At 50.0% G+C, this 18,569-nt stretch overlaps 6 protein-coding genes across 6 annotated transcripts; 4 read left to right on the top strand and 2 right to left on the bottom strand.

Annotated features, from left to right (window-relative positions):
• Positions 1-16: 16 nt before the first annotated feature.
• Positions 17-2,366, top strand: P174DRAFT_415884 (phosphoribomutase PRM15; the record flags this gene model as incomplete). Its single annotated transcript, XM_024824448.1, has 10 exons — positions 17-43; positions 112-156; positions 224-302; positions 373-692; positions 762-780; positions 831-840; positions 893-1,073; positions 1,125-1,414; positions 1,475-2,151; positions 2,206-2,366. The coding sequence occupies 10 exons, from the start codon at positions 17-19 to the stop codon at positions 2,364-2,366; spliced, it is 1,809 nt and encodes a 602-aa protein (XP_024686716.1).
• Positions 2,367-2,634: 268 nt separating this feature from the next.
• P174DRAFT_4547 (uncharacterized protein) lies at positions 2,635-3,736 on the top strand. Its single transcript, XM_024829258.1, has 2 exons — positions 2,635-3,135; positions 3,222-3,736. Exons 1-2 carry the CDS (start codon positions 2,903-2,905, stop codon positions 3,628-3,630), a joined length of 642 nt encoding a protein of 213 aa, XP_024686715.1. The 5' UTR covers positions 2,635-2,902; the 3' UTR covers positions 3,631-3,736.
• Positions 3,737-3,841: 105 nt separating this feature from the next.
• P174DRAFT_415882 (putative MFS monosaccharide transporter) lies at positions 3,842-5,906 on the bottom strand (the record flags this gene model as incomplete). The annotated part of the gene is made up of 8 exons (XM_024824447.1): positions 3,842-4,165; positions 4,220-4,316; positions 4,368-4,600; positions 4,655-4,737; positions 4,800-5,191; positions 5,250-5,403; positions 5,460-5,753; positions 5,804-5,906. The coding sequence occupies 8 exons, from the start codon at positions 5,904-5,906 to the stop codon at positions 3,842-3,844; spliced, it is 1,680 nt and encodes a 559-aa protein (XP_024686714.1).
• Positions 5,907-8,341: 2,435 nt separating this feature from the next.
• Positions 8,342-10,448, top strand: P174DRAFT_436510 (dihydrolipoyl dehydrogenase). Its single transcript, XM_024826068.1, has 4 exons — positions 8,342-8,608; positions 8,701-8,777; positions 8,857-9,339; positions 9,411-10,448. The coding sequence occupies exons 1-4, from the start codon at positions 8,467-8,469 to the stop codon at positions 10,248-10,250; spliced, it is 1,542 nt and encodes a 513-aa protein (XP_024686713.1). The 5' UTR covers positions 8,342-8,466; the 3' UTR covers positions 10,251-10,448.
• An 87-nt stretch (positions 10,449-10,535) lies between these two features.
• Positions 10,536-11,453, top strand: P174DRAFT_499833 (MGMT family protein; the record flags this gene model as incomplete). Its single annotated transcript, XM_024830927.1, has 2 exons — positions 10,536-10,775; positions 10,831-11,453. The coding sequence occupies exon 2, from the start codon at positions 10,839-10,841 to the stop codon at positions 11,451-11,453; it is 615 nt and encodes a 204-aa protein (XP_024686712.1). The 5' UTR covers positions 10,536-10,775; positions 10,831-10,838.
• Positions 11,454-15,986: 4,533 nt separating this feature from the next.
• Positions 15,987-16,731, bottom strand: P174DRAFT_415879 (C2H2-type zinc finger protein; the record flags this gene model as incomplete). Its single annotated transcript, XM_024824446.1, has 3 exons — positions 15,987-16,230; positions 16,299-16,627; positions 16,687-16,731. 3 exons carry the CDS (start codon positions 16,729-16,731, stop codon positions 15,987-15,989), a joined length of 618 nt encoding a protein of 205 aa, XP_024686711.1.
• Positions 16,732-18,569: the final 1,838 nt, after the last annotated feature.

The following is an 18,569-nucleotide window of genomic DNA, read 5'->3' as shown; positions in this document are numbered from 1 at the left end:
CATCATATGATCCACCATGTCCGTTCCTGCATCCACAATTGAGGTAATTCAGTGGAATCTTCACAGGTAGCCGAAATATATATCTGATTGCAGTGATACTGTGATTTGTAGGAACCTCTTTCTTTACTGGTTCAGAAATGGCTTGAGTGGGACCGAGTAAGTTGATTCCGTGCTCGCAAGTAGCTCCAATGGTACCATGAAAGATTGCTGATCTCAAACGTAGAATCCCGAGACGCGGGCTGAAATTGAGCAGCTACAGAAGACTGGAGCGACTGCAGAGCTCGAGCTGCGTCTTCGGCAGCGTATGTATATTCTACAATACAAGCTGCTTTGTCTCCAACACTCGCCGCCTTTCTAACCACACAAGTGCAGGCATTCAATTCGGAACAGCCGGCCTTCGTGGTCGGATGGCGGCAGGGTTCTCCTGCATGAACTCCCTGACCGTCATTCAGGCATCGCAAGGGTTGGCCAAATACATTAGAGACAAACACTCTGGCATTGCATCGAATGGTGTGGTCATTGGCCACGATGCTCGGCACAACTCTGCTAAATTTGCTGCCCTGGCAGCGAATGCCTTCATTGCGATGAAAATACCAGTCTGGTATTATTCAGAGTCCTCTTTGACACCATCAGTCCCATTTGGTGTGACGCATTTGCGAGCTGCAGCTGGCGTCATGATCACCGCAAGCCATGTATGTTTCCTCACAATTCGCGCAGTGACAAGAGCAGAAGAAGTCTGACACAGATGATTTTGTCGGCAGAACCCAGCACAGGACAACGGTATGTATTGCACTCCCTAGATCTCGGTTCTGATTGCTGATTGCGTACAGGTTACAAAGTGTTCGCTCACGCTTTTCTTGTTTCAAATGGACGGCGCTGACTATTGGACTAGGTATTTCAAGAACGGCGCTCAGATCAACACGCCTATGGATGTTGAGATAGCGCAATCGATTGACAGCAACCTAGAACCGTGGCCAAATGCTTGGAACAGCCCAGAAGCCACGGAGTATCTCCATGCTGAAGCTCTTCAGACGATTCTGCCCCGATATACCGAGACCGTTTGGAACTATGCTGTGAGAATCATGCCACCCTCATTCGGGGTAATTGACTAATAGTGTGCCTAGAAATCCACCGTCCCTAGCTGGTCAAGCCCGCGACCATTCATGTATACTCCTTTGCATGGGGTCGGGGGTCTGATTTTTCCCGACTTATGCCGCTCGGTTGGAATGACCGACTTCGCCGCTGTAGCAGAGCAAGTGGAACCGAACCCTGATTTCCCAACGGTGTCATTCCCAAACCCGGAGGAGAATGGATCTTTGGACTTGGCCATGCAAACAGCTGATAAACAGGGCAAAACCCTCATTATTGCCAATGACCCGGATGCAGATCGGTTCGCTGCCGCCGAGAAAGTTGAGTAAGTAGGCATGCGGAGGTGTTTCGATATTTCTGGAAATAGTCACTAATCATCGAGTAGCGGTTCTTGGTTCACCTTCACGGGGAACCACCTTGGCGTTCTACTGGCATCGCATCTGTTTGATTCGCTTGACGGTCGAAATGACAAATCACGCGTAGCTGTGTTGAACTCCGCGGTCTCCACAGGCATGCTCGAGAAGATGGCAAAGTCAAAGGGCTTCCACTTTGAGGAAACATTGACTGGATTCAAGTGGATGGGAAATATTGCCCGGAGACTGGAAGAGTCAGGGTACCATGTACCTTTTGCTTTCGAGGAAGCCCTGGGGTATATGTTCCCAGACGTGTGCCACGACAAGGACGGCGTAACTGCGGCTATGGTTTTCCTAGCAGCGGAAGCTCGTTGGAGATCTCAGGGCCTCACCCCTTATTCGAAACTACAGCAGCTGTTCAAGGATTTTGGGTACTTTGAAACACTCAATAATTACTTCCGATCACCTAGTCCGGAGATCACGAAAAGCCTTTTTGGAGCCATCAGGAATGGGCCTTACCGAACACAAAAATCCGTTGGTTCATTCAGGATCTTGAGGTGGAGAGACATGACGGAAGGCTATGATTCGGGCACAGATGATCACAAGCCAGCACTCCCAATTGACAAAAGTAGTCAGATGTTGACCCTATGGCTGGACCGAGATGTTCGATTCACCATCCGTGGCTCTGGCACAGAACCAAAAGTCAAGGGTAATTTCCACAACAGGAACATAGGTGCAAAACATTGCTAATTGACTTTCTTAGTCTATATCGAAAGCTGCGGTGCTTCTCATGCGCAGGCGGTGGATGCTGTCTGTGACACCTTTCGAACAGTTTTGAAAGAGTGGATCCAGCCCTTTGCTCCTTCGATGAGCTACAGCAAAAATCTCCCGACGTCGTCCGGTCATATTCTCAACATTGATTGAAAGAATGATTTGAACAATTTGCGACAGCTAAACGTAGTAACCTAACCTACTGCATTTGGCTCATTTGTATGGTCATAGAGCATACCGTCTGGCTGTACTATTATCCTTCTTTGTGACACCTTGACGACCCTTAGCAAATCAAGTCGGTAGCACAACATTTCCGAATCAACATCGGATTCGCTACAGCAAGTACCTGCTTTTGAATAGGGCCAGGAAGAGCCTCACGTAGTGCGACCTCGCTTTCGAAAAAGGCTTCTACTGCCGTGTTCAAGAAGGGGGCTAGGCTGGCGAACTACATCTGATGTTGCACAGCAGTCTATACCTTGTACGACCAGTCCTGTCGGGCACAGTCGGTATCATGACCGCGTGAAGGGTTACATTTCCCTCTGAAGTTGCCTTCTATCGGCCAAGTAGCGCACCGGCACTTAAATAGTTGTAGTTCCCAGCACTGAGTGCCAGCACCGAGCGTTTGCAAACCCGTCGTCTCCCGTCCAGTTGGCTTGCTATCCATCCATACCGTTCACTGCTTCTCTGTAATGGCTATCCGTTCAACCAGCTGGTCTAAACATGTGCATCGACACGTCGTTGAGCACCCAGCCGGCAACAATTGCAATGCTTATCCGTATAACGCATGTATTGGTGGGCAAGATTGCGAGGCCACCACCGATGACAGCGATACGGACTCTTCGACATTCGGCTCCCATATTCGCCGAGGCATTGGAGCTTGTTGCCATTCCACTTCAAGGGCTCGACATGGCTGCCCGCACATGTGCGTACATACCTTCCGGCATCACACTTGGCCTTGATATCCCTTGCCAGTCCAAAGTACAGTTACTAATATACACTGGGGAACAGTCTAAATTACGCCCATCCTCTAGCCGAGGGAATGCACGATCACCACTACCACCAACAAACCTCCAGCACAAGCCATTGCAACCGCACAGCTCAATCCCACTCCTTTGAGAGCTATCCACCCCATCTTGCCTGTCACAGTCAGGCCCACGTTCAGCAGCACAGGCACCATCATCACCATCACCATCAGCAATTGACTCACTCTACGCATCATGATGGAGCAAGGGAGATTAGTCAATCCTGCACCTGCAGCCATACATATGGAACTGAGACTCATGCTCACGGTGGTGGATACCGGGGTTGTCGTGGTTTGACACGGGGGTGTCTGTGTCGGCGGCCGTATGGGCCTCCGTTGCCGGGTGGGTTGCTGTGCGTGGGTAGAGGAAGGGTGGGATGTGTTTATAGGAGGTAGACGAGTTCTTATCTCGAGTCTGGGTTTTCTGGTTTTGGTCTTTTGAAATATCTATTTGAATTTGTGCGTTATTTGACATTTATTCGTTCAACGGGGTATAAAAGCGATGTGTTCTTGAGACGAGTCAGAACCATCCATTTCATGATCCGTTATCTTATACTCATAAGCCGGCGTGCATTATCCGGCCCAAGGTCTCCATTCCAGAGGGCCGCTACTCAGACGAAACATTTTCCTCATGCTGCGTAGTTTGAGCAGCAGACTTACCGACACCCGCCTCAGAATCCAACAGACTGTTCTTCCGGCCGGCAGTCTCGATATAGCCGGGGTTCTCAGCCTTGAGGCGCGCAAAGGTCCGCTCCGCATCCCACACCCAGGGCGTCTCCGCCGCGAAAAGCAGATCCATGTCCTCCAGCGTCCGCTGGTTACTTTCCGGGTAGAGAGCCCAGACCATCGGGATCGTGATGACGTTGCTGATGGCAAAGATGTACAGGGTCTTTTCGCCGATGGAACTGAACATCACTGGGCAAAGGAGGGTCTATGAATGTCTCAGTTTGATTGTTCGCTAGGAGAGGGGTTGTGGAACACTTACCAGCCAGCCGTTTCCGATACTCCATCCTACCACGCCCCAGGCGTTTCCTCGGGCGCGGACGGCTAAGGGAAAGATTTCTGCGGGGTAGATCCAGGGACTGGTGAGATGTTAGCGGAAGTTGAGGGTCAGTGAAGACTGAGAGTTGAACCTACCGGTGAGCCATGTGGCGCCGAAAACAGAGGTGAAGATGAAGATCATCGATGCGGCGGCGGCACCGTATGAGCTTGCCTTGCTTACATCTCCGGCCTCCCTAGCATTGATCGCGAGCCTTGAGAAGCCTCCAGCAAGAAACATGGCGACTCCTTGGGCGACGGATCCCCAGTAGAGTGTCCACCTACGGCCAATACGGTCGAGCGTGAAGACACAGATAAGTGTTGCGAACTGTAGAATCGCAATCAGATAAAGTCATGAAGTCATGGGATGATGGGGACGGACCATGTAGAAAATGTTGTTCAGACCACTGATCCACTGGCTTTTCATCGAATCGAACCCGGCAATGCTGAAAATAGTCGGGGCATCTGGACACATCAGTCAGGCTGAAGTCATACACAAGCGTTTGACGCTGGCAGCAACGACATACAAACTGTGACACCGGCGATGCCGACCCATTCCTGCATGATCTGGAGCCAGATGACCAGTTGCACACGGCGTCCCAGGTGCAACTTCCCGCTCTTGTAGCCGAAAAGCATGGAAAAGTAGGAATTGCTATGATTTATTGTCTTTTCGAGCTCCGCCACGCTTTGGATGTCACGGAACTCGGCTTCGGCTCGGACTGCGTCATCACCACTGCTGCCACGGAGACGACCGAGGATGTAGCGCGCTTCCTGCTCTCGTCCAACCTTAACTAGCCATCTTGGGGACTCTGGGAAGAACCAGACAGCTGCGAATAACACGATCAGGAAGATAATCTGAAAGGCAATTGGGAATCTCCAACGGAACGGAGATCTTCCGCCATTGATGAAAGATAGACCACTATTAATTATTAGAAACGACTTCTTCAGGCGAAGTGGGAGAGGGGAAGGGCACCCACAATTCCAGCCAGTACGCCAAAACGACTCCGAAAATGTTGAGGGTAAACTCGATGGCGATGAACTGTCCACGAGAAGTATGTTCGGCGGTCTCTGTAGCCCAGACGGGAACGATTGCGTTCAGAATACCGGTGCCAATCCCGTTGATGAACCGGGCTGATTTTGATTAGTCACTGCGAAGTTATCTATTGATTTTGAGTATGAAGCCTTACCGCAAATCATCCAGTTATGATTCTGCGCTGAACATTGCAACGCGGCGCCCAGTATGGCCCATACAGCGCCCCAAGCAATAGTCTTGATTCTACCAATAGAGTCTCCGATCCATCCACCAAGGAGGCATCCGCAGAGCGTCCCGAGATAGTAGACGGAGACAATTCCTCCCTGTAACAAGCTATTTGTGACAACTGGAGTAGGCTGGCCATCTTTCATCTCGGTGTAACCAAAGCCCATCAGATCAATGTAGTCTTTGGCATTGTTTACTCCGCCCATCATTCCCTGGTCATAACCTGAATATCTGATCAGTAAAGGCGTTCATGATGCGAAACGGCAGACTAACCGAAGAAGAGGATTGACAAAGCAGCAACACAATTGATCGCAATCAGGAGCTTCTTTTTCTCCAGCTTGTGTACAATATTCCATGTTGATATTTGGTCACTCATTTTGATGGTAGGGTAATTTAGGGACTGGGCAGAATTGCAAGTGAAGTGACAGGCGCCTCAAGAGCAGTAGTCGCAATAGGTCCTTCCGATCACGGTTCAAGTGCTTAAAATAGCCTGAGGGCCGATGAGCACTCCAGCATGAACACACCGTGGAGAGTGGACGACGCGAGATTACAATGATCCGAGAGATCCTCTTTTCTGTGGGGTGGTACACAGGATTTAAATGTGCAGGTCTGCAAGAGACGCCGGAGGACGATCATCCTGATGATGATCGGCTGAGGTCCGACCAAAGAATTGGAGTATAGTTCTCTATAGGATAACTTATTTTGGTTACATCCCGCGTGGGAGAAGTCTGGCTCCTGGGGTCGACTGGGAAAAGGTGGTCGAAGGTGTCGTATTCCCCACTCTGAGAAGGAAAAACGCACTGTGACTCGTGGGGATGGGAACCTGGTTGATGTGATTTGGAGATAGACCGGCAAAAGATGGCTGAACAAAATCGGTACTCCGGGCATGTGGCAGCGGCCAGAGGCGCCAGACGATGGTCGCATCCGCTCACTGGATCGGGAGGCGTTCGGGGAGGAGTCTGATGCAGATGTCGGAAACTTTGGAGCCAAGTGCAATCTGCGTCATTAATATGGATGGCGCCATGTTTGCTCCGATGAAATCTGCACTTTTCCGTTGGAGCATAGAGTGGCTGCTGTCAGTGTGATACTGATACCCTGATGAAGATCCCTCTGAGGCACTCTCGGTTAATGGGAACTGTTCTGCCGTTGTAGCCTGTAGATAGGTAGTCTATACGGGCTCACACGAGGATTCTCTGACCATCATTTCCTTGAAAAGATTGATGATTTATTCCATCTGGGGCCAGAGACACGTTCTATCCAATGGTGTTGGCGAGTCGCGATTGGAGTCGGCGTTGCGGGGGAGCGCAGAGGGAAATTCTGGGGTCGTTGGGTGGAGAGTCGGAAATCGCCCGACAGTGAGCCTGGGAAATGCCTATTTGGGATGCTTGAGAGGACCTCGTGCTATTGATTGGAACGATGACGATGCCAAGGACATAGAAGAGACTAGAAGCAATGCTTTGATGAGATTTTCTCTTTCAAGTCAGCCAAATCCATAGAAACATAATGAGGATAGCAGACTTGGAGGTGTTGGGCCAGACGCAAATGGCATTGGAGCCTGAGGCAACAATGCTTCTTCATATGCTGGCGGAGACAAGACAGACCATAATGAAACACAGCCAGACTACTCTAGCACTAAGTCTAGAACAAGGCTTATACGAGGATCCAGTCGGCTACGGACTACAGATCTCCATGCCACATTTATGGATCGATGCTACAAAACTTGGAGCAGTTAAACATGACCGTGGCCCAGTCGTGACTGATGTTTTCAGGACACTAACTACCTTCTTCTTGTGTCCAATGGTTCACATGGTGCGCAGTCAGTCTGAAGCTCAGACCCCATAATGTTCGAAACAATTGCTAAGTGACGCCTCGACATCTGTGCTCGCAGGCGAACCTGGACTTGCGCTCAGTAGAACCCAAAGCTGGGATATATTGCGAAGGCAGCCAGCTCGAGCGATTCGTCCGCCTCGTCAATCTTCTGGTTCACGATGTTATGATTGCCCTGCTTCGTCCCTGGAGGTGAGGACTGCTGGTTACTAACTCTCGATGGGTATACTCTCCATCCGCGATAGCTGGCGTTTAGAAACTCGACTACCCTCTTGAGGTGTCCGAAATCATAATGGCAGCCAGATATTGGACCTGGATAACCACCTTCTTCGACAAGCTCAGCAAAGCACCTGCAGAATGAGCGTATATCATGCACGCTGCCTCTGAACGCCGACGGTAGCCATTACTTTACGTTACCCGCGGAGACGAACGTAATATCGAGGGTGACACGCTACTTCTGAGGATCTGATGGCAGACAACCACTTGTGCAAGCATAATATTGAGCCTGTTTCCCTTGAAGTAGATCATCTTCGGCGACGGCCGACGCTTTCGACCACCTGAGTCCGGGGTATCGTGGTGGTGGTGATGCTTTTCCGCAGCCTTAAAAGAGATCTTATCCACCTTTACCGCTGACGAGAGTGGAATAGTCCGTTCCGGTATACTGCATTACCGATCTGTTGTCGACCTCAAAACCAGCATAGTCTCCCATTTACTTTACAGTTGTGATCATTGACAAAGATCTCGTATCTCGTAGACGTATGCGCTATTATACAGCAGACTATATCGCTTGCCCACCGATGTCCGTGAATTCTTATTATCAAGCATCACTTGCCGGCAATATGGAATAAGATAGCCGATTTGACCCGATGCTCACTGGTCCGGATGATTACATACGCAAATAATACCGTATCAATACCGGCCCGCCAGCTTTTGCTGCCAGAACCTCAAGAAAGCTTTCCTCGTCCCAACATCCTTTTCCTTATACTATTAGCCTACCATCCCCAATTGTTGTCCTCCCATTCCTCCCCAGTTTCTTGATCTGGAGGATTGGCTATCTCTTTTAATCTCCCTTATATCTGGTATTTTGTCTCCTCTACATTCAGCACACAATGTTCCGGAGTATGTTGCCGCGGGCGACACCGCGGGCTGCCCTCCGCACTGCCGGCCCTCAGTCTGTCCCTTCTAGCTTCGTTGCTGCTCCTTCTCTGTCCGTATATGGACGCTTCAGACGCGGCTATGCTTCTGAAACTGGTAAGTGGTTAATTGTTCCCTGGGGCATCCGTGAGACGGGTGCCTGCGCTTCCGATGAAAGGGCAGCGGCTGACTATTGAAACTCCTAACAGAGCACGATGTGGTCATCATTGGTGGTGGTGTCGCTGGTTACGTCGCTGCTATCAAGGCTGGTCAAGAAGGTCTCAAGGTGAGTCTTGACACTTTCTGAGTGTGAATCCGCTTTGCGCATTTTGTCCCCTTTGCTAACAATTATCGATCTTGCGTAGACCGCTTGTATCGAGAAGCGTGGACGTCTCGGTGGTACTTGCCTGAACGTCGGCTGCATTCCCTCGAAATCCCTGCTTAACAACTCCCACCTCTACCACCAGATCCTCCACGACACAAAAAAGCGCGGTATTGAGGTCGGTGATGTCAAGCTGAACCTTGAGCAGATGATGAAGGCCAAGGACACCTCCGTGGATGGTCTTACAAAAGGTATCGAGTTCTTGTTCAAGAAGAACGGCGTCGACTACATCAAGGGTACCGGTGCTTTTGTCGACCAGCACACCGTCAAGGTGAACCTGCTCGATGGTGGTGAACAGACTCTGCGCGGAAAGAACATTCTCATTGCCACCGGAAGTGAGGCCACTCCTTTCCCTGGCCTGAACATTGATGAGAAGAGAATCATCACCAGCACCGGCGCTCTTTCCCTGAAGGAGGTTCCCAAGAAGATGGTTGTCATTGGCGGTGGTATCATTGGTCTGGAGATGGTACGTAAACCTGATGACCAGAATTCGGACGTCTTTGAGTTTTCCTCTTACTGATTGTGTCTGAAACACAGGCTTCCGTTTGGTCCCGTCTCGGTGCCGAAGTTACCGTTGTTGAATTCCTTGGCCAGATTGGTGGACCTGGTATGGACGCCGACATCGCCAAGCAGGCCCAGAAGATTCTGCAGAAGCAGGGTATCAAGTTTAAGACCAACACCAAGGTCACCAAGGGTGATGACAGCGGCGCGACCGTCCAGCTGAGCGTTGAGGCCGCCAAGGGTGGAAAGGAGGAGACTCTGGATGCTGATGTTGTTTTGGTTGCCATCGGCCGCAGGCCCTACACCGAAGGACTGGGTTTGGAGAACATTGGAATTGACAAGGATGAGAGAGGCCGCCTTGTGATCGACCAGGAGTACCGCACCAAGCTTCCCCACATCCGTGTCATCGGTGACTGCACCTTCGGTCCCATGCTTGCCCACAAGGCCGAGGAAGAGGCCGTTGCTGCTGTCGAGTACATTAAGAAGGGTCACGGCCACGTCAACTACGCTGCCATCCCCAGCGTCATGTACACCCACCCCGAAGTCGCCTGGGTTGGCCAGAACGAGGCCGAGGTCAAGGCCGCTGGCATCAAGTACCGCGTCGGTACCTTCCCCTTCAGCGCCAACTCTCGTGCCAAGACCAACCTCGACACTGAGGGCCAGGTTAAGTTCATCGCCGATGCTGAGACCGACCGCATTCTCGGTGTCCACATCATCGGTCCCAACGCTGGTGAGATGATTGCGGAGGCCACTCTGGCCGTCGAATACGGTGCTTCTTGCGAGGATATTGCCCGCACATGCCACGCTCACCCTACCCTGGCTGAGGCCTTCAAGGAGGCTGCCATGGCCACCTACTCCAAGGCCATCCACTTCTAAACTCCCTGAAATCCTCTTCCTCCGCCCCCTGTATTTTCTCCTCTAGCCTAGCCACGCTAGCGAACCACATGTAGCATTTTGCCTTCTATATTTCCTATGTTGGTTGTGTTGTCTACTAGAGAATTTATGACGAAAAGACATATCATCATAGCTCCTATTGTCCATTGAGATAGAGTCGACTTTCATAAATGTTCGAGTAATATCACGTGATAGGGCGTCTCGGTGTATGTCAAGGGCAGTACTTTGATGTCTGAGACACCATTATGAGCTTAAGCTTCAAGATGGTGTAAAAGTACCTCCAGTCTTTACACTAGCTTTTATTTCTGTATGGGCAAGACTCCTTCAGTGGGCTCATTGCAATGAGTGCTCTGTTGGACATTCTGCAGTGGCTCGTATCGTGACCCAACAGGGTGACTCTGATTTGCTACATCGAGAGCAACGTCCTGAGCCGCCCAAACAGTCTCATATAAACCAAGTCGCGTAACCATTTGCACTCTTCTAAACTACATAAGCAGGACAACTAGAGTAAGTGAGTCTCAACAATTGACTGATTGAAGACCCTCATTAATAAAACATATAGGTCATTGTATGATCTCTTACCATCCACCTCTGGAAAGATCAAATCACCGCTGTACATTTATTTGCAGCAAGAGAGCCCGGTGGTCCATATTGAATAACCACCCACGAATAACTATGGCATCTCTTACGAAAACCAAACAATCCCCTTCAAAACTCACACCAACTCCCCTCTCACAAGAATGCTTATCCCTTACCCCCCAAACCAAGAAATTCCTCCACCGCATCTCCCTCCATCCAACCCTAACCCCTTACCGCCGCCGCGTCTACCGCACCCTCCTCTCCGTGCCGGAAGGCCGCTGGACCACTTACTCGGCGCTCGCGGCACATCTAGGCTCCAGCGCACGGGCCGTGGGGAACGCAATGCGCACGAACCCGTTTGCGCCAGAGGTGCCCTGTCATCGCGTGCTGGCGATGAATGGGACCTTGGGGGGTTATAAGGGGGAGTGGATCTTGGGTGGGAAGTATCAGGTTGAGAAGAGGCGGTTGTTAGAGGAGGAGGGGGTTGTGTTTGATGAAGGGGGAGGGCGCAGGGAGATTGCTTTCGGGAGTTTGTGGATTTGGGGAGCGGGAAGTAGGTGTGGTGAATGTTGTTTGGGGTTTGATGCTGATAGTGAAGATAGTTGAGTTTATTGAATACTTTGGATGTGGATTGTGAATACTATGCCATTGTTGAGTGAATAGATATTTACCTCTTATGCTTGACCGGATGTCTGTCCAGCGCAGTCAACGTTGCCTCCTTCTCATATCAACTTTCCGGCTATATGTTCCGGCGCCAGGCAATCATGTTATGGCTCCTATCTTTCAATTGGATGGATATGATCGACTATTCATGCATCGATCAGTAATCATGTATCGCCGGGGAGCAATAAAATCGACAACTTCGAAGGAGAAAGACGGAGATGAGTGGATGACATGCTGGGTAGAATACAGAAAGTTTGTCGCTCCATTCCCTCCACAGCTTGACTATGTTTAACCCATGAAGGAGACAGGCAGGAGTCCCAGTTGCTCGCTCAGAAGGGGTGATCAATGTCGCATCCCGAGTCCCGAGAAGAGTATGACAGAGAGCATGACATCTTCTACCAGCAGCATAGGCTACCGGATGACAGACTGGTATATCCACCACAATGGAACAAGCGAAGGGAATCCTGCTTGCTCCCAGAATGGGCTGGAAAACCAGTCCCGGCATCGAAAACCGTGATTAGGAGAGCCACTACACTGATTGCTAAAGCTGATACTTCGAGCGATGCTGCCGCTCTCTGCTGGACCAAGCCCTCATTGACAAAGAGAAGGCAATTATATGGACGATGTTCCCTGCGGAGCATGTGTGTATGCTGCGGCTTACCTTCCGGAGCGCGCGCCGCTCATCGAGGACTATGCTACTTGTCGTGCTATCACGGCCCTAATACGTTCATATCCAGTAAATGCAGCCGCAATTGTGCAGAAACATGTACGATGATAGGACGCGACCCTTGGTCATGCTTGCAGCCTTGCTGCGGGTCATGCCCGCTTTCATCAAAGGAATTGGGCATAGTTTCCATGCTGGCGTTTCATCGGGGGTGTCGAAGTCCAGTTTAGAAGGGAGGAGTCGATCAACAAGGAATTTGTCTGGAAGGAAACGGATAAAGTTCACTGGAGGAGCGGCTTCCGCTATTTCCTCATCAGGATCATAATCATTATTGTTCTGTTTCTTTTCGTCTTCCTTCTTCCGTTTCATCTCAGCTTCAGTGACTCCTCTGCAAGAGGGACCCGTCTCTTCCCGAGACGGGACGCGGAGCTGCCAGCCATGATGATGAGGTTTAATGAGAACGGTGACTTGAATTGGATAGGAAGAGGGGAACGGCTTGGGGATGGTTGTAGGGAGGCTGTGGTGTGGGTGAGGGAGATGATATGGATGGTGTTGTTGGTGATGTGAGAGAAAGGTAATCGTTGATGCTGGTGCTGGCAGTGAATAGATGAGCAGGAACCAGGTTGGTAGAATTTCAGTGAATAATAATGTGGTTCTAACTAACATACCAGTGAATGTCTGTGGGCAGTCCTTATCATACACAATCGAAGTCCCATCTCTGTGGGAGGTTCCGGAGATTGCTGGATGTCTCGACGAAGACGGAACTGTAGGTAAGCATCTGAGTTCTGAGGTAATAACAGTACCTTATAACTAACTAACATTTAGGCATTCGGAGAAGTTATAAGGTCCTATTAAAAGCCTATTCTGGATTGGCCGGTACGATGACACCGTTGAAGCTATTGACCACCCTGCGTTCACTATCCATGATGAGGTGATTTTCATTCCCAAGGGGCAAATATTACCTATGACCCTTGGCCTCGCAGCTCCATACTTGGAGTCTGATATTGCTGTTGCTGTGTTTCTGCGGGGGCATGCGCCCGACTATCTCTCTGTGATCAGCTCACCATCAACGAGAAGATTGTTGTTACTTCAATCTCATGAGATTTTTACAAAATTCCGGGAGACCTTTTTATAAACTGCGACTGTCGCACTCAGGACCATCACCCTCAAACGTGGCGAGTTCATCAAGAACGCCATCGAGACTGTCAGAACCCCAATGGCTGAGCTGCCTACTACCGAGAACAACCTCCGATTCCCATACCGGCCGTCCGAGGAGGGGTGCTATACTCAATACCCAGAGCGATCCGCAATTATACCCAAGAAGCCTTTCACCTGACCCGCCGCCTTGTGACACATTTTTAACGGAAACAACACGGTACAATGTTGACGACAAGACAAACTCGAAAGACGATCACAACCTCGTCGATACAACTCTCGCTTACAAGGCACGGAGTGGGAAGAGACGATGGAGCCGGTCCAAGTAGCCAGGTTCAAGATCGAGAAAATATGGCCTACTGGGCTTGTTTCCGTCGTCTCTAGGCCCGGCACCGGCTGGTAGACCGAGTCGTTTCCTCTGATGCACGCTTGCATGGTCTTGCAATCAATGTCAACCTCAGCCGAGCCAGCATGGGGGCCCGGACAGACGGCTAATGCTCAACTTGACCACTGTGCCTTCGTGAGATCCATGTATATTCTTGACACCTACTTTGTTTTGCTCAGTTTACCTTGAATGTGCTAACCTGCAGTGTAGGAATGGCACCTACTCATCATTGTGTCTTGTGTGGTGCTAAAAGGCAATGCTTCGATCCAGCATCTTGGGCTTGATGCTCCGACACACATAGCAAATTCAAGTTATTGAACCGTTGAAGGTCCCGCTATTTCACCACGACTGGAGGCGATGGTAATCCAGCCCAGGAGAATGAATCTGAGACAGGCTCAATAGTTCTTGAACAGTGATGGCGCCAAGATAATATCAAGAGCTTCGGTGTTGAAGCAATACCAAATATTCCAAAAGAGGAGCCCCACGAACGTCATGATGCTGTTTGCAATTTGGCCGCTTGACTAATACGATGGGATGCGGAAAACTGGATATTGTGGTCTATTGGCAGACAAACCAAGGGCATGCCCATTGACGGGGATGTTCTGATCATGAATCAACAATCGTTGCACGAACATCTCGGGATACTCCAGGAGAGAAGGAATGACATCCGTCGCCTTATTAACGGAAACACAACGGTCCAATCGGGCGACAGGCTCACTCTAGAGACTGCCCTTGATGGGATTTCCCATGATTCACCCTGCCATAAATTGGCATGCGGCATACTCAGGACTATCAGCTACTTCACGAACAGCTGAGTGCCAGAGCAACAAGTCTGAAAGATCAATGCTCTGCAGGGTATGGTTCGTGAGAACCATATCCGACACAGAGGGTGCTCACAAACTTTTGGAAAAGAACAGAACAGTATATTGCCTGCTTACAGTGGCTTGGTAAACATTACTTGACCAAGCTCGCAAAAGACGTCGCCAAAGCAACAAGGAGGCTTAAGTTGAACTACACGCCGTCTTAACCAGGGTGCATCGAAACACCCAAGCACCATGACTTCTCACATCTGGGTCTTCTCTTCGGCGCCCTCATTCAAAGGGCGTTAATAGGTTGTGAGCATGTGCTGCAGCTCAGACTAGGCCGCATCCTCAATTCGACAGTCAACCAACTGGATAACTATGTCCAGGGCCTGGAGATACTCAAATATTCAAGGCCTTGCAGGACTTTGACGAGAGCAGAGCCATTCATACAGTGACTATTTCCCACAACTCCAAATTACTTCTCGCCAAAGTGCAACCACCCAGCCCTACGAACAGACGCACCAGGGGATTAACCCAGGAGCTAAAGAAAGGTCATCCAACTTCTCTGGCCTTAGTGAAGCCATTCCCGCCTTAAGAAGCCTGAAAGGCCTTCCAGTGAACCGGAAGAGATGGCCTATTCCTTCTGTTACAGGGAGGTTAAGGAATCAAATACGAGCCCAATGGGAACCATAATACCTTCCTCCAGAAGTAGCAGGCAGCGGACTCTGGGCGAGCTGCCGAACACGAGACACCGCAGCTCAATCCCTGTTGATATGTTACACACAGAAAGACACAGCTAATGAATCGTATGCCAGCATGGTCATATCATGGATCTGTTCCTCCGCGAGTAGATTCAAGTTATGTCTATGTCTTGCTAGGGACATTGATTGTTTTCAATGAGGGTTGCCCTTTTCGCTGGTTCTCAATTGACGGGCTTGTTATCCAACATTGCGACTAGACAGTCTATATTTGCAGTGTAAAACATCAAAGAATAGACATGTTATTGTGTTTCAGTAATATGATGAAGTGCATCGATCTATAAATCCAAAATATGAACACCATAAGAAATATGTATAATTGAAACATAGCACAACCAAGTCAAAGTCAATGAAAAGCAGCCATTCGCCGTCCCGTCTATCATAAATCGACAAACGCAAAGAAAATAAATCATCACACGTCCGACCTGTTCGGTCGTCCAGGGCAGGAAACAAAAACACAGTGGCTATAACGAAACGACACATGCCTTGACCTTGTCTCCGAACGCCTCTATACCTCATGTTCGTTGCATCGTCAAACCAACAAATGTAAAATAAGAGAATAACATCGAAAGGAAAAGCAAAGTAGCAAAACGTAAACCATAAGGATGCTAGAAAGCAAGAAACTGGAATGGAGAATCAGTAGAATGGTACATGTCTAAACCAGCATCAATCATGAAGACGAACATGAACATAGAAAGAGAGAAGAAAAGATCAGGCAGACGTCCTCGGAACTCGCTTCGTCATCCGGCGCTTTGGCAGATCCATGTGATGGGATGAACGAAGATGCTCCATAAGATGGTCTCGCCGCGGGAAGCCATTGCGATCCTTCCGCGGGCAGTGCTCCACCGGACAATCCTGGTAGACCGGGTAGTGGACACTGGTCTGGTGCCGTTTGAGGTCAGCGGAGCGTGTGAAGGCCTTTCCACAGTCTTCGCACGCATAGGGTTTGGATAATCTGTAGGTTCAGAATTAGTTAGGTGCTGGATCTAGTCAAGGCAGCGTACCACAAAATGGGGTGCTTACTTGGAGGAGTCGGACGAGGAAGCGCTGGTGCTGAGCGGGTATTGCGCGAGCAACGATCCTTCGAAGCTCGGCGGGAATGCAAACTGGGTCTCGTAGGAGGAGGAGTACGATGGGATGGGGACGCTGTAGGAGGTGTTCAGACCGTAGAGGTCTGGGACGCTGGTGGTGTTATAGGGACTTGGCGGCGTGAAGTCGTAGACCGAGTCGAAAGGCTGAGCGAGAGGTTCGAGCTCGTTTCCGCCAGGGAAGACATCTGCAAAGCTGAAGGACTGCGCAGAGAGTGGGCTTGGGGACTGCTCCATGGGGGTCGATGAAGGAAGAGTAGAGTTCTGGAAGTACAACAAGTTAGTTTAAATTGTTGTAGTAAAAGAGTACAGTCTGTAGTTACCACTGTGAACCGAGGGTAGAGTCTGTCGTTCATTTGAGAGTACATGATGATCGAAGAGTGTAGGTGTTGACGAAGAAGAAACAAAACAAAAGGGACTGGAAGTTCTTATAATGATAATTAAGACAGCAAGAAGAAGCCGAACGCGACAGGCATGAAATCAACTGGTCGCACGTGCATCAAGTTCTGGATTTCTCCTTATCGATGGCCTTGCGGACATCGCGTCGAGTATTTAAGAGAGACTTCAAATGAGTCCGAACCAGTCATGGGCGCCGTCACCTGAACGAGGAATCAAGGTACCTGATTTGATCCAATGGACGGGCTGGGGGTAAGCGAAGACGAGAGGAGAGACGGCCTGAGAGTCGATTTCCAATGATCCAACCTGACCAAGTTATTTGGCAAATCTGCTAGGTTTATCATCGCGACACTCAGCCACTATCAAGCGGGACGTTGATTGGAGGGACTGCTGCGGGAGAGTGAAGCGGTCGATCCTCACCAGGCAAGAACCTTGCTTAGCGTTGGCGCCAGAAGGCTCGGGGAACAATGGAAACTTCTTTGGCCCTTCTAGCGTCAAACGCGGGGGCTTCTTGGGATTCCCCCCTGCGCTGGGGATTGACAGTGGTGATTGGAGGCAGTGGGACGGGGATGAATAGCCCACGCCATCCGACTGCAGTCGGAAACACGATGAGGACGATGATAGGTGTGATCATATAATGCCAACATCATCGTTCTACTATAGTACTGACGAGATAGTCGGTATGCGTTCATTCACTCCCCCTTCTACACATGCATGTGCTGTGGAGCCGCTGCTGATTTTCTGTTTGGCCGTGAAGCTTTCGAGATACCTAGATCTGTACTATGTACTCCGTGGTTCTTACAATCTTCCCATTTTCAGTAAGTTGATTGCCTCGTTACTGGGTAAGTGTGACTTGGGGATCATCTGCGAAGCCATCAGCATTGGGCGATTTTGATTCGCTGAGAGGTTCACCGAAAAGGCACTGGTACTAGTCAGTACCTCTTGGACAAAAGTATCTTCTGGGAGCGGGACTAGAAAATGGGTGACAAAGGGCAAAATCCCCGCAAAGAACGAACGACAGCCTGAGAGGAAGTACCCGGAGGACGAGAGCGACAGACAGAACTAGCAAAAGTACGAATTGTCGAGTCATGTGTTCCTCAGCTGACCCTCAGGCGACAATCTTGTCTTTTAGTCTACTCATTAATTATTATTCTCTGCTACGATGAGATCACAATCAGAATCAATTCAATTCACTCGGCAGTCGGCACGTTTTCCGGGGAGAAACAATCTCAATCATCATTCATCATCATCATTCTGCTCTACATTATAGACTACTGTCTATCTAGTCCACCAAGTGGCCCAAGAACAACAGTTCCTACTCCACAGTCCACCACCCACAATAAATCCGCGATTCGACAGCCTTGTGGGCTTGTTCCCGTCCAAGTCCACCATGGAAGGAATCATCCCCTATTCTGTCCAATGACAACAGTCACATTGCGCCAAGAAAGCCGGTTGCAATTGATCGCTTGGCCTCGGATTCGGGGCTTGGACTTTGAGACTGAACTTTGACGAAGCCAAAGGGAAGATCACAACGCAATCGCACAGCCCCCGGCTACTTTAGCGTCAGACTTAGCCCGTTGCAGACTAGGCGGTTGGCAAGGCTCCCAGGCGTACATGGTACATCTGATGCATCGAGCTGCTCCTCAATGACGGTGATGATGCAGGCTCAAAAATCCCGCACCTCTGGTTGCTGTGAGTAGGATTCAAACTATGGCGGCTCTGCATGGAAGAATACGAGAAATGGTCAAGTGAGGCGGATAGAGATCTGCGTCAAACAGTTGTCCTTTTTTGACGACCGGGGCAACGAGGT

The sequence above is a fragment of the Aspergillus novofumigatus genome (assembly GCF_002847465.1).
Source record: "Aspergillus novofumigatus IBT 16806 chromosome Unknown P174scaffold_1, whole genome shotgun sequence".
In the NCBI taxonomy this organism is placed as follows: domain Eukaryota; kingdom Fungi; phylum Ascomycota; class Eurotiomycetes; order Eurotiales; family Aspergillaceae; genus Aspergillus; species Aspergillus novofumigatus.
This window is presented reverse-complemented; position numbering and strand designations above follow the sequence as displayed.

Bases quoted from the DNA above. Each gene is read 5' to 3' on its own strand.
- P174DRAFT_4547 (XM_024829258.1), top strand. From the start codon at position 2,903: ATGGCTATCCGTTCAACCAGCTGGTCTAAACATGTGCATCGACACGTC. The intron at 3,136-3,221 runs GTGCGTACATAC...ACTGGGGAACAG, and splicing joins CGACATGGCTGCCCGCACAT to TCTAAATTACGCCCATCCTC.
- P174DRAFT_436510 (XM_024826068.1), top strand. From the start codon at position 8,467: ATGTTCCGGAGTATGTTGCCGCGGGCGACACCGCGGGCTGCCCTCCGC. The intron at 8,609-8,700 runs GTAAGTGGTTAA...AACTCCTAACAG, and splicing joins CGGCTATGCTTCTGAAACTG to AGCACGATGTGGTCATCATT. The intron at 8,778-8,856 runs GTGAGTCTTGAC...GATCTTGCGTAG, and splicing joins CTGGTCAAGAAGGTCTCAAG to ACCGCTTGTATCGAGAAGCG.